General features: G+C 34.0%; 1 protein-coding gene across 1 annotated transcript in view; it reads right to left on the bottom strand.

Annotated features, from left to right (window-relative positions):
* The window catches only part of LOC143227428 (uncharacterized), a 97,484-nt gene that overhangs the window by 38,462 nt on the left and 44,722 nt on the right, over positions 1-14,300 (bottom strand). The window contains 4 exon segments of the mRNA XM_076458880.1: positions 2,510-2,692; positions 4,333-4,488; positions 5,139-5,372; positions 5,887-6,009. Of these exon segments, the coding sequence (XP_076314995.1) occupies positions 2,510-2,692; positions 4,333-4,488; positions 5,139-5,372; positions 5,887-6,009 (696 nt within the window).

Below are 14,300 nucleotides of genomic sequence, written 5' to 3'. Positions count from 1 at the left end.
TACAAAAAGCACTATATAGAGGACCAAACAACGTTTTGACCTTCTTCGGTCATCGTCAGGTTCACAAAGAAAGAAAGAGGTAACTGCCTTACTTATATAACAACTCAAGCCCAAAATAAAGCAATACAAAAGAACACCTTTATACCTTCATTAATAAATATAATCCCACATCTAAGCACGCCCTCCACCTTCCCACATTCAATTACACAACTGCTTTCAAACATGTGGTCAGCTATCGGTCAGTTACCTCTTTCTTCCTTTGTGAGCCTGACGATCACCGAAGAAGGTCGAAACGTTCGCTCCTCTAGATAGTGCTTTCTCTACCCATACCAGCCGTTTTTTTACATACATAATTTTCTCTACAAGTGCGTTTTCTCGTCATCACGAACTACAAACATGTAAATGAAGAAATATACGGTCATAACTCTCAAATTTAAGTTTACCACCCAATAAATTTTTCATAACATGTCCGATCTAACTTAATAAGAAAATTTGTTTCAGATGTTCAAAGCACAGCTACACTGGGAACTATTTTCACATTACTGTCCCTAATTTTGCTCTAAAATACTAGCGAGGGTTACCTGTCAACAATACCCACCACTAATTCATTTAACCATCACTCTTATAACACATCCACAAAGCAATAGTACAGAGTTCGGTTTTAGCGGTAATGGACCACAAACCACTTTCAAGGCTTTGTTTGTATTTACCTACAAGTCACACCAGCCTATTCAACAGGAAATAACTGAATGCTTTTGACACTGCACATCTTAATAACAAAATTTATTTTAGATATAATGCCTACAAGAGCTAAAAATAGTTTACTGTACATAGAATATTATTTGAATAATTGCATAAACTGGCGGCAATCCAAGTGCTCTTTTTGGAAAACTAGTTTCGGATATGTGGTTCAAGTTAACACTGCAAGTCCACAACCTTTTACACACTAATCTTTGCTAAAGTTACCATCAAGTATCTTTACTAATGTTAGCTCCAAGAAGAGACGCATAAAGATGGATCACTACACAATCTTGCAATTACATCCTACATTTTTACATGACTGAATTCTCAAATAATCACTCCACCATTATGAGCTCAAATTACAGTTTCAAGTTACAGCTGTCACGACAGTCGTTCTTGTATACCCGTTTTGAAAGCCAATTACGTTTAACGTTTATATGTTGCTGTGTTTACCTCTTTTTACTCACTTATTTTCTTTCATTAAAATACACCATGCAACACGATGTTCAAAACTGATCAGTACCATCCTTCTACAAACCATACACACTATTAGTTCATCAGAGGACGAGAAAACCGGCAAATAAATCTATATCACAGTAATTAAATTACTCATACTACCCTAAACCCTATTTCTGAAGGGAAGAAATGAGTTAAAGGATTTATCTGAATTTCATCTTTGATATTTTACACTGCAATTCCAGCATTTCGAAATATCTCTCTGAAACATGGAAAAAAAAATTATCCAAGTTGTTTGTGAAAATGAGTAATTTACTAACGCTTAATATTATATTTTTTAATTGTGATTACATGCTCCTATTCTTGAAAATTTGTTTCAAATATTCCGACCAAAGCAACAAAAAGCCTATTCCCGCTAGTCGTACCTAATTTTTTAAACAGGCTAGAGTGAAGGCAGTTAACAGCAACCACCGTCAACTGTTGGGTAATAATAATAATAATAAAAAAAAAGCTGAATTTGACCAATTCTCTTGTAACGTCTCTACCACTCTAAATCGTAGAGCGAGTTTTCCAGTCAACATCATACTAACTATGAGCCCTTGGATTTTCGGTGCGACACTATAACGGTTGAGTCACACGGTCTTCCAAGGGAAAGTACTATTCATGTAACGGCACAAAAACTTAAGTTTCCCTTCACACATTTCAATGACTAATCGTACTTGAAAGTTATACACGTATAACTTAAAACATTCAAACCTATGTGAAAACACAAAAGTCACTTTTTGAGAATTGTTTCCTATAGTGCGATTCGATGTGTATTTTACTGAAAACATTCACATACCCAACCGGACAAAGATTTGATGAGCTAATCACCTATCTACAATCGTAGATTCAAATATCAAATTCTCACCAAAAATTAAATTGTACTGGTATTTCCAACTTCGATGGCCTCTTTTATTCACATGGACAAAGCATTAAGTACATATTTAAAAAATAGTACGATTCCAGTATGGCTGTCCCTAATTTTAAACTAACTACTTAAGACAGCTAGTCAGCATAACATGCCGCTAAAAACCTTCGTCTGCCTTTTCACCAGAGAGTAAGATTTATTATCACGCTTGTAATTATTGCCACAGATAAAAGTCCAAGGCGTATTTAGCGGCATCGCGACGCGAACTTTAGGCCTACCAGTCCTCTACCTCTGTAGTTTAAAATAACACTCCAAAGCGAAGTTGACCCTTTTGAAATTGAAACAGCAGCTCTCACAACAAGCACACTCGAATGGTCGATACTAAGTCAATAAAATACTTACCTGGCATACACACACAACGGAAACCACCTCTTTCGTCCAAACAAGTGCCATCGTTTTGACAGGGATTCGAATCGCATTCATTTATGTTAATCTCACATCTGGGCCCTGTAAAACCCTTACTACAGTTGCAAGTGAAAGAACCCGGCGTATTGACACACATTCCTCCATGCTCACAAGGCGAACCTAAGAAATATAACAACAGTTAGTTAACACATTGGAGTAACAAGTTGGATAGGTGTGTCCAGTTTACTTAATTAGGATATGTCTAGTCTACTTAACTTCTTCATCGTTTTATGTATTTTTCATAACTCTGACTTAACTGTTTCTGTCTTCACCCGACAACAGTCTCACTTACAGTAAAAGTTTTAATAAGAAAAATGAACCCAACTCCTTATAATGGGCATATTCTTAATAAAACAGGAAACTATACTATGAATAGTAATAGTTTATTTTACATTAAATGAAAATTTCTGTACAGGAATTTACTTGATATGGATTACCAATAGTGGAACCTGATAAAGATATTTCAAGTAAACCATCTTTCCAACTGTCGGACATATTTTTTAAGTCAATCTTCGCAGCTCTGAGAGAAATTCTATCAAATAAATAGCATGGTGAAAACTTACCCAAACAAAGCAAAATACCTCTTTACAAAAGAGGCACAGCTAGCAATAACCAAATGGAAATAACCATAAACTTTTCATTTGTATCCAATGGTGAAAAAGAAAACAAGTATTCGCAAAGCCTATATTTATGTCATATGTTTTGTTTTGTCAAAGAGGAACTAAAGAATCTTAACAGATTAACAACTTAAGAGTTTTAGTCCTGACACTGTTCCTACATCCAACATGAAAATCACAAAAAGCACTGGTTGACACAAAACCTGCTGCAGCAACTTTTACAAAGAAAATCGAATTAGTGTGTCTAAATACAGTTATGCTTAAATTCAATGAAACAAGACTACTGATATCTTAGTTCTGCATGGTTCACGAACAAAGGTTAAAGAGATCCACATCGCTGACGAGCAAATTGCAAAGAACTTATACGAAGGTAACGACTATATACTTCGTGTTTATATAATAAAAATAAATATAGAGAATAACTGGGCAAAAGTATGACCAAAATTTCAACCTCTGTGGACACCAAACATGGAAGAAATCATGTTAAACCTTCTGTGTGATTTGTTAATATTTGGCATGTTAATAAAGATCTAATGATCAAACATATTAATTTTAAACCTTAAATATGAGCTTTGATTAAAACTGTTGCCTTCAATTATGATAATGCAAAGTATATATTAAGCCATCAAATGATCAGAAGTTTAGAGGTGTCAAAAACTGAGTTAAAAAGTCAAACAGAAGTGAAGCGCAACTGAACAAAATAGTGATTATGCAAAATCAGTATCAAATAGTGCACATTAACTTTTGTATAAACCCCATTACTGGGTATTACATAAAATCATTATGTCTGTCGCAGTGCTTCTTCCATACAATTTGGAATTATTTTCCACCAAAATTAAATCCTTTTGGAAATGATATTAAAAGCAAAAGCAAAAAGAGTGGATGACAACGCTAAAAAGCGTTGCTTCTGCACAGTAGAAAAGCTCTGAGCTAAAACCATTCAACGTTGTAAAAACGGTTTCAGTAAATTCAGACATTGTAGAATCTTCAGATGAATGAAAAGATTATTTTCCAAAGACTACTCTGTTAGCATACAAAATAAACAACAAATTTTAACATAACAGAACTATCGTATCAATACATGGTTTAATCGTTTAAACAAGTCAAGTATTTTAAAATATGAATAACTGTTTATACACATACCTTCTTGACACTCGTTCACATCTACCGTGCAGTCAGTGCCCTTAAATCCATTGGGACACGTGCAAAGGTAAGTACCATCCGTCGGGTTGGTGTTGCATTCAGCACCGGCATGACAAGGATTGCTAGCACATGCGTCATCCAAATGGCACAACAGACCTAAATAAACAAAGAAACCCTTTAAAGACGGTGTTCTAATTAGAAACAGAAACAGATCTCGTCTGATACGTTACAAAATGAAACTTCCTTCAAAGCATCACAGCAGGTTGTTTGAACAACAAATAACACACACATCAACAGATGAAAACAAACCGTACCATATACCGTGTATTGTTAAACTAATTTTTGTTTCGTTTAATAGTGTTATTTATTTAATAAATTTAAAACTCAAAACTATCGAAATTTGGTTATATGACAGGTGGGATCCAATTATAATAACAAAGAATATATATGTTTTTATCTTTAAACACATAAAATTGATTATGTATGCATATGAATACACAATATACATAAAAACAAATTTATACAATCATTACACAACACAAAATCTCAGAACTTAATATCTTAACTTAATATTATGCTAAACTTTTTTTTTTTTACTCAATGTACTTGAAACCTGAAAATTTGATAAAACTAATCACAGGAAATACAAGACCATCTATTGTTTTATAATTTTCAGTTGCATTTGTGTTTTTTTGGTTTAGGAAATACAGTGAAAGTCAAGACACTGAAACAGATGTTCCAAATAGATAGTGGTTTAACCAACGTTACATCTAACATTTCTTACAAGTATTTTATTACATCTGCACCTGTTTTTCCGGGTGCACATTGACAATAAAACGATCCAACTCTGTCATGACAGGTGGCACCATTGAAACACGCTGCGCCTGCGCAGTCATCTATGTTTTCGCTGCAGTCTGGACCTGTCCAACCGTTAACACAAATACAGGAATAGCCTCCAATGGTATTGGTGCACGTTGCTCCATTTCTACACACGCTAGGCCTTAAAGCACACTCATCTACATCTTGACTACAGTAAGGACCTGGAAAACCAAAACAGTCATAAACAATCTAAAAATAGCAAATTCACACCTCAAAAAAAAAAAAAACGATTCGTTGCATTGTCATCAGAAAACCGTAAATTATAATTAACTGTACCTGTTTCAAAAGAAACTTTTATTTACAGAAAGAAACACTTGAATAGCTGTTTAAGTTAAGTACATAGTGAACGCGAAGGCCTTCCAGTTATATTTTGTAAACCAACACGCGACCATATATAACAACCATGTTGCAAAAATATTAGACGACAACCTCACCTTTACTGGACCATCATCAGAAAACGTACGTCTGGAAAACATACACGATAACAAAAACTAATGGTTAAAATTTTGCATGTAACCACCTTTTCTCATCCAGTTCTCGTTTAACATTTATTCATAACTGTGCTGCAACCAAACAGTATTATTTTATACGATTACACAAACATACACACGGATCAGATGCACAGCTACTGTTTGTTTAAAACGCTCATTCTATTAGTGTCACGTAAAATCTTACCAGTATACGTAGAAGGACACTGACAAGTGTATCTATTCACTCCATCTATACAAGTAGCTCCGTTCTGGCACAATTTGCCGGCACAGTCGTCAATATTGTAATTACAATTGGTCCCCGAAAACCCTAGAATAAAAGATCAAAAATGTTTTGTACCAGATGTACTGATAAAGCAAGCAAATAATTTGCAATGTCTTGCAGTATTCTTTAACATACATTCACAGAACAGAAAAACAGCATTTAGGAATAATCTCTTGGAATATCATAGACACGAAAATGGGCCCCCCGCTAGTACAGCGGTAAGTCTACGGATTTACGACGCTAAAATCAGGGTTTCGATCCCCTCGGTGGGCTCAGAAGATAGCCCAATGTGGCGTTGCTATAAGAAAACCCACAAACAAATAGAAATGGACATATTTCTGATGCTTCCCTAAGTCAAAAGCACACACAAGAATTGTTATTCCTTACTACATGTGCTACTGTTTTCAGAACAAAAATAGCTAAGTCTAAGCCGATTATGGGTTATAACAGGTGCATCCACAGTTAAGCCTTATTACTGGTACTCTCTTAACTTTGATTCATTACAGACGCATTAAAAGATAAAAATAATTAAACGTTTACCATATCCAATTTACTTCATACCGGATACAACGATAGGCCAGGATAATACAATGTTTATGAAGCAGTTACAAGTCAAGGAACTGAAAAACAGGCCTAAGATACACTGGTTATAAATGTGCCTACAGAACAGACAGATCAAACAAAATGCCTGTTTAGATGAAACAAAACATTAGTAATTTATTTATACAAGAACACGTAATATAATTACGCCTTTGTTTTCACAATAAAAAAGTGCCTATAAAAACAAAACAACTAAGTGTTTAGCATTATATCTTTAGAATAAAAATACATCATATTTTGAAAAGAAAATGTGATGCAAGATTAACAGCCGAAACGATAACCGATATTAAAATATAGGAAAAGAAATATATAAAAATTCTAGAATTTCACTACGCAAGACGAAACTGATTTCACTATTATAAAACTCACAATTTAAACTAAGATTTGAGTTAAATGTAAAATACGTTACCATATCTCAAAAATTCGGAATAAGTGATCTTACTCAAAAGTCGGTAAATAAAATATTTTTTACCATTTAATAACATTTATAATAAGTTACAGATAACAAAATACTAAAATTATTTTATATTAATGATTTAATTATAACTTTTATTATAATTTATAAGAAAAATATTCTAATTAAATTTCTCTAAATTAAAACTTCAAAATGATACATGCATAGTTTTATTAAATTAATTTTAGCATACAAATGTATTAAAATATTTATGTTAAGCGTTCCCAAAATATGTATTTTATTACTTAAGTGTGACCTACAAAATCCTTTTCTTTTAAGAAGTTTCAATAACTTATTTTTCAAAACGGAATATTTAAATATACAAATTTCTTTCGCACTAAAACTTTTTATACAGCTTAAATATCCTATATATGGGCTTCCTGTAAAAATAAACAAAACACACACACCCTAACTTTGACTCTCCCTACTTCTGAGTTTCTAAACCACTTTTCCAGTCCCTAGCTTATGTACAATCCCCCCCCCAGTCTTTATAAATAAAACGTTTCTAAGCAACTGACTCCTCAAAAACATCACATATCTCTTCAGATTGTATGTATGGTCTGAGACAAAAATATCGACGATTCTTAGAAATTCGAATATAAAATTACTTCTTATTTGATGTATGGAAACAAATTTGTTCACTGAAAAATTAATAATAATATAGTGAGGTTATATGGGATGCTACACAGAAGAAGCAACAATGCTCCTAAGTGGCTCAGTAGATATTCTGAAGGCTTACAACACTACAAGCTCAGTTTCGATATCCGTAATGGGCACAACACACGTAGCCCATTATGTAGTTTGTGTTGACAACGAAAAGTATCCATAACAAGAATATATTTTACAGCGCAGCAATGTTATAAAGTTATGAAGACGCAAGTTTGTCAAAATACCGTTGGCATAATTATTACGTTGAAAAATAGAACTTTTCAGCCTGGTACCATAAAAAAAAAAACGTGATAATTTGATAACTTTTATATGAGACTACAGAAAGATCTTCAAAAACACAGTTACGAAGTTCTTAAATCCAGAACGTTTAATAAAACTAGAAACTAAAGAAACTTGTTCTAACACATACACAGTTTCAAATCAACAAAGTATGGAAAAAAATGGGTAGACTTCAAGGTCAACTAGTTTAACGCAAGTTTTAGACCCAGGAATGCGCGCAGTAGGAAACCTTAAATTAAAGGTATTCCATAATGCGACTTCAATTCCTACTTGGCTGCTTCAGTTCGACCCTCCAAAGTAGACGGAAGATAAAAAAAAAAAAAGCAGCTATAGAATGGTGGGGTGTGCAAGCAATGACGCATACATAATAGAGGGCACACAGTGTGGAGTACCTAGAAGAAGTGATTTGCCCCACTGGGGTTCTGCAACGTTAGTCATGCACTTCATTTGTAATACATGCCCTCTTAAATATCACAAAAAAAGGGAAGAGAGGGGACTTTAAAAAAAAACCTCCTACTCAAAGATGTAATAAAAAATAAACGATCGACATTTCACTTAAGAAATATTAGGACATTAAACTTGATCATCCAAAATATATTAATTTAATATCTTCATATTCCTACGTGAAAATTACAATCTTTAATAGTTTACAAGACCTGAACACTTTCTCGCTTTCAGGTACTATTTTCTCTCTTTCCTTAACTCTAGTTATTTCTATCGTTATAACGATTTCAAGTAAAGCGGCAGCGCTTCTAGCCGATAAAAACTAGTTAGTAATTAACATCTACTAATTACTAAATAATTAATAATTACACTTTGGTGATTGTATAGCAACTAACCATCATGCAACTGATATCCGATTGCCACAAGCTCACTCTAGTAGGCCCGGCACGGACAGGTGGTTAGGAACGCTCAATTCGTAATCTGCGGGTTGCGAGTTCGAATCCCCAGCACACCAAACATGCTCGCCTTTTGAACCGTGGAGGCGTTATAATGTTTTAGTCAATCTCACTATTCGTTGGTAAAATGGTAAAACAGAAACCCAACCAAGATTTAGTGTTAGTGGTTAGCTGCTTTCCTTCTAGTCTTACACTACTAAATTAAAGACGCCCTCGTGTAGCTTTGGGCAAAATCCCACAGAAACAAACTTCGACCTAAGTATTTAACAGGATTAACGTGTCTATAAAATATCTAAACCACTATTTAACAAACAGCCACATTGTTTCATCTATCCTAATGTGTACCCTTAGAGCGCCCTCCCCCAGGGAGTAACATGGGGCTTCTGACGCACAGTTATGACCGACTCTTCAATATCAGCCCCAAGGGGAGCTCCAACGTCGTCCCGTGAGTGTCAACTAGTACTTACATAAAACGAAGCACGCGCGATTTCTCCGCCAACTTTGCATCACAACCTAAACGAATTTGGTTTTATTTTTTAAAAGCCACTTCAAGGAAACGTTAGCAAAGTTCACATTTCACAGGATTTAAACTTGTTTCTTTTTCATATATGGTTTAAACTAATTTTAATTATCAAACACATTTAAATGTATCTTCTAACTCGTACTTGGTGTGTAATATTCCATGAATTTCTGTAATTTCTTTAGGTTCGTGAGATTATTACATAACCACTTTGACCTTAAAGCACAAATAAATACTGACATTCGTTTTAAGGTTTTACATACAGATCCAAAATACCATGTAAACACAAAATGTTAAAAGTTAACTTCTGATATCGAATTATTTTAACATGTTAAATTGCACTTGTTGTTACAATAATATGACAGACAGGCAATGTGCCTTTTTTTGTGTTTAGCTGGAATCTGGTAATTTTTGTATGCGTTATTAACTGCTACTTCTTCAAATGTGTATAATTCTTTAAAAGGTTTTATATATGTAGGCAATAAAACAAATATCTTCTATGTACTTCTATGTAAAATGCATTAACCCAAACACCTGGTTTCAAACCATCAAAACTGTCAATTATGGTATTTCAGATGAAGTAACGACGTATTATCTTATGTAGTTGGAATTTATAAGCATGTGAAAATTTTCAAGTGCCGTCAGTGACGTCTCTTAAAAGAGTGCAAAACAACATATCAATGCACATTAATAATTCACTGCCAACAGTGAAGTATAAATTATAATTTTTATTCTTAATCAGTATACGAGATCCTTCGAAAGTTTTCCGAGAAATATTTTCATGCGTGATTCAGCACTGTTGAGACAAGGCGTTTGTTCAAACAAGTGCCCATTAAGAAACATGATGCTGCACAAATTTCTGTGCCAAATTCGCCTTGTCATACGCGTAGAAATTCAACTTAAAACTCTCACGACAGAACCGTTCTGAAAAATGAGTAAAACGCTTTCTAGGATTGGTGGAGCTTCTCCCAAAACCTCCCCGCACAGCCTAGCCTGTCTGGACTTACTGGCGCATGTGAACGTTTGACAAAAATTCACTCATCACTGTGAAAGTTTGTCCCCAAGCGCGACTTTTTATTTTTTCAAAACTGATAATAAAAAGCATGATTTTAGTTAACTTAAAACATTTTATAGACAGCAATATAAACAAATGGTATTTTTTTAACAACACTGAATGAAAATTTCCAAAGTTTGTATCGTATGTCATGGCATTTTTACAAGTTTCTGTAGCCTCAAAGTGATGGGCAGAGCACAGATAGCCAAGTGTGTATTAACTGTGCTTAATTCCAAACAAACCTCAAAATTTCAATAATTGATATCCAACAGCCTACTGCAATACGAAATTTCTTACATCAAACTTTAATAATAGTGAATGTTTTCTAACACGAATGTACAATTTTTACATTTACAACCAATGCTTAAAAGTTAAAATGAAAATAATTATTATAATTAGTTTTAAGGCAGTATTTCAATACAACGAAATCTATTTGTATGTAACACAGACACATCCAGAAAAGGAAAACAAAAACTGAATGATGCATTATATCAAAGGAAAATTCAATAAATCCCATTTTCCCTCATTTACTTCCAAATCTATACTTGCTGTTAATAAATGAAAACAAAACTGTCATTCCAACTTGAATTTCTACCTTCTACTTGTAAAACTTTTGTTGTACAGCATCGAAATCTTTCAGTCGTGAAGGGGGTTTAAATGTACGGTCAATCACATTTGTTGGTAAAAAGAGTAGTCCAAAAGTTGGCAGTGGGTGGTAATGACTAGCTGCCTTCCCCTCTAGTCTTTTATACTAAATTAGGGACGTGATAGCGCAGATAGCCCTCGTGTAGCTTTGCGCAAAATTCAAAACAGACCAAACTTACTAAAGAACACAACAGCAGAGCAAATTTATACTACTAACAAAACGGATTTATTTTGGTTTTGTTTGTCCACTTCCATTCTCAGAGGGTCAACTGAATCTGTTGATACAGGATTCAAACAGAATAATTACAGACTGAGTGTGATAACTTGTGCGAATACTAATGGTACCCACAAAATTATAAATACTAGTGGTTAGAAAACATTATCGCCCAGGAGCATTCAAATACGTCACTCATGTAGCTGTTACGTACAAAGGACAAAGTAATTCCAGTATGAATAAAAATATTTTTGGAGAGATTAGTTTCACTACAGTTTTGCAACTGAGGTCAAGGAACTTTATAATAACATTGGCATACCTGAAAATAAGCAAGCTATTCTTTTCTTACACAATTTTAAATCTCACCCTCGTGGATATGGCTCAGTTTCTGATAACACTGTTACATTTTATTTGACTTACAATGTTACTTCTGTCATTCAACCAATGGATCAGGGCATTAATCAGAATACGTAAAGTTATATAGAAATGATTTCTTTAGAAAATTAATCAATCATAAAGGTACTGTACAGAATTTTAAGTAACATAAAGTATTCGATGCAAACTGTGTGGTCGGTCGCCTACGTATGGAGAACAGTAAAATATCTAACATTAAAGTTGAGCTTGGAGAAAACTGTCCTATAGTAATGTATGAAGATGCGTCATCGCAGGATAAATGATTTGAAGGATTCAATGTTCAGTCCAACATAGCTGTTTCCCACAATCTGGAAGCTGTAAAAAATGCGCCTTCTTCCAATTCGTTGGCAGAGTTACAAGACAGTGAGATTGAGAAATGGCTTGATGCCGATGCAAACACTTAAATAACACGTACTGTGACCGATGCAGAAATCACAGCAATTAAAGAAGACTCAGATGAAGAAGGAAAATGGGCTGCAGTTAATAGACTACTTTGAAAAATTAATACAATTTGCTAAAAGCAAGACATATTTATATTATTCTGTAGAAGTTATGCAGAAGCATATCAATGATCTTTCCTGAAACAAAAAACAAACAACAATCAAGAAGTCACCATGTAAAGCAGATATCAGAAATCCCGTCGAAAAACTAAAATTTGCCATAAATTTTCAGAGCACGATATAAATATATCATCAGAAGAACCGTAAGACTGACTTCCACGATCTGTGAAAGATGGACAGCATCACCTCCACGGTTTCTTTCTAGCAACTACACGGTATTGTATTTGTTTTCGTATTTAAATGACTTTTCAAGAAACTGTAAAAACCTAAATCTTAAACTGCCATGTTTTAAAGGGAATATTTAGTTGGTGAGTATATTACATTATACGGCAATAACTTTATGTTTAAGATACTGTACTTACAAAGATTTTTTATGCGATTTCTGTACCGTATTTTATTACTGTTTAAAGTTATTATTATTATTATTATTACAGAATTATAGATGATGTAGAAATAATGTCCTTTAGAACATTAACAAGGTGTCAAAACTGTTTCCGGTAAATATCGTAAATGTGAAACGATTTCATATCGGTATTTTCGCCTATTCGACTCAGCCCAGATCCGGTAAAAGACGGATAATAAAGCTAACCGTGTTTGGCATTTGATATATAAATAAGCAACTGGAACAATTACGACAAATGCAATCAACAGTAAGAACTAACCTTATCAGATTACAAGCATAACTTTCTCAAGTAAAATAATGTTAACTTTCAAATAATAAAACAAGATGTAAAGCACTATATATTTGATTTGCTCCACCTAATTCTTAAACAAAGCAATGACAAAACAATGTCATTATCACATATGAGACTTATAAACACTTCCTTTTCCAGTATTAGTACAGTCCAGATATGGTACACAAACGAACAACAGATGTTCAGCGAGAATAACTTACTACAGTTTTGTTGATCTCTTATCACTCACAACTGTTTCTGTTTTGACGATACACTTTATGGTTTTTATTCTACAAGAAATTCTTGGTTGTTGTTAAGCGTAAAACTACACAACGGGCTTTGTTCTGCTCACCGCAGGTATCGACACCGATTTTCACGCTATAACCTCTCAAACTTACCGCTGAGCCACAAGGTTACGAATGTTAGATCCTTGAAAATCTAGTGTATCCACACTGAAACGCAAAGATGAAGTCACCCAACAGTAAAACAGGTTCAACTTACCTTCAACTTTACTTCCTTAAATAACACACTGCTAAAACGCTAAATGCAGCGATTAAATATACGCATTGTTCAATCTGCTCAACTATGACAAACTCTGTGATTCTTGACCAGTGAAAGCGTGAATTTTTTAACTATATTAATTCCTATAAGTTGAATAGATGAAGTCAGTATGTGTCATACACTGATGTGCTTAAGACCACAAAAGTCGCTATTAAATGACCAGCTCCTCAATGGCACAGCGGTACGTTTGCTGACTCATAGTGCTCAAAACCGGGTTTCAATACCCGTGGTAAGCAGATCATCCACATCCCATTGTGTGACTGTGCTTAACTACAAATAAGCATCGAAAACTAAAACCAAATAATGGAGAATCGAAACTCGTTTGATGTGATTTTCACGATATGCGTACGGTAGTTTAACTTTAAATATTTTCTTTAAATAGAAAAGATTCGTAACTCTCATTGCTGAAAAATAAATTTCTCGATGATTTAAGTTTCTGTATGTATAACGTGAAATACAAAGGCTTCACTTTTGAACGAAGACTTACATACTGGCGATTTGACCAGTTATATATCCACTAAAATTTTAGTTTTTCTGACAGATACTGGATAAACTTCTTATATTAAAAATCACGAAGCAATCAAAATCAGTTTTACCAGTTTGATTGTGCACATACCTAAATTAATTACGAAATGGTCCCTTAACTTGTATCCTATAATACGATGCATCACGTTTTGCCATCGTATCAATGCTCAGTTTGTAGTTTCATTTAATTTTCACCCTTGCCTGAAGTTATTCTTCCCTCCCCGTTTCCTGTTGTATTTTTTCCTCTAACAGAACATCCTAGTTTTTA

Source organism: Tachypleus tridentatus, chromosome 1 (genome assembly GCF_004210375.1).
Source record: "Tachypleus tridentatus isolate NWPU-2018 chromosome 1, ASM421037v1, whole genome shotgun sequence".
In the NCBI taxonomy this organism is placed as follows: domain Eukaryota; kingdom Metazoa; phylum Arthropoda; class Merostomata; order Xiphosura; family Limulidae; genus Tachypleus; species Tachypleus tridentatus.
The sequence above is the reverse complement of the archived record's forward strand: the minus strand, read 5'-3'. Positions and strand labels throughout refer to the sequence as shown.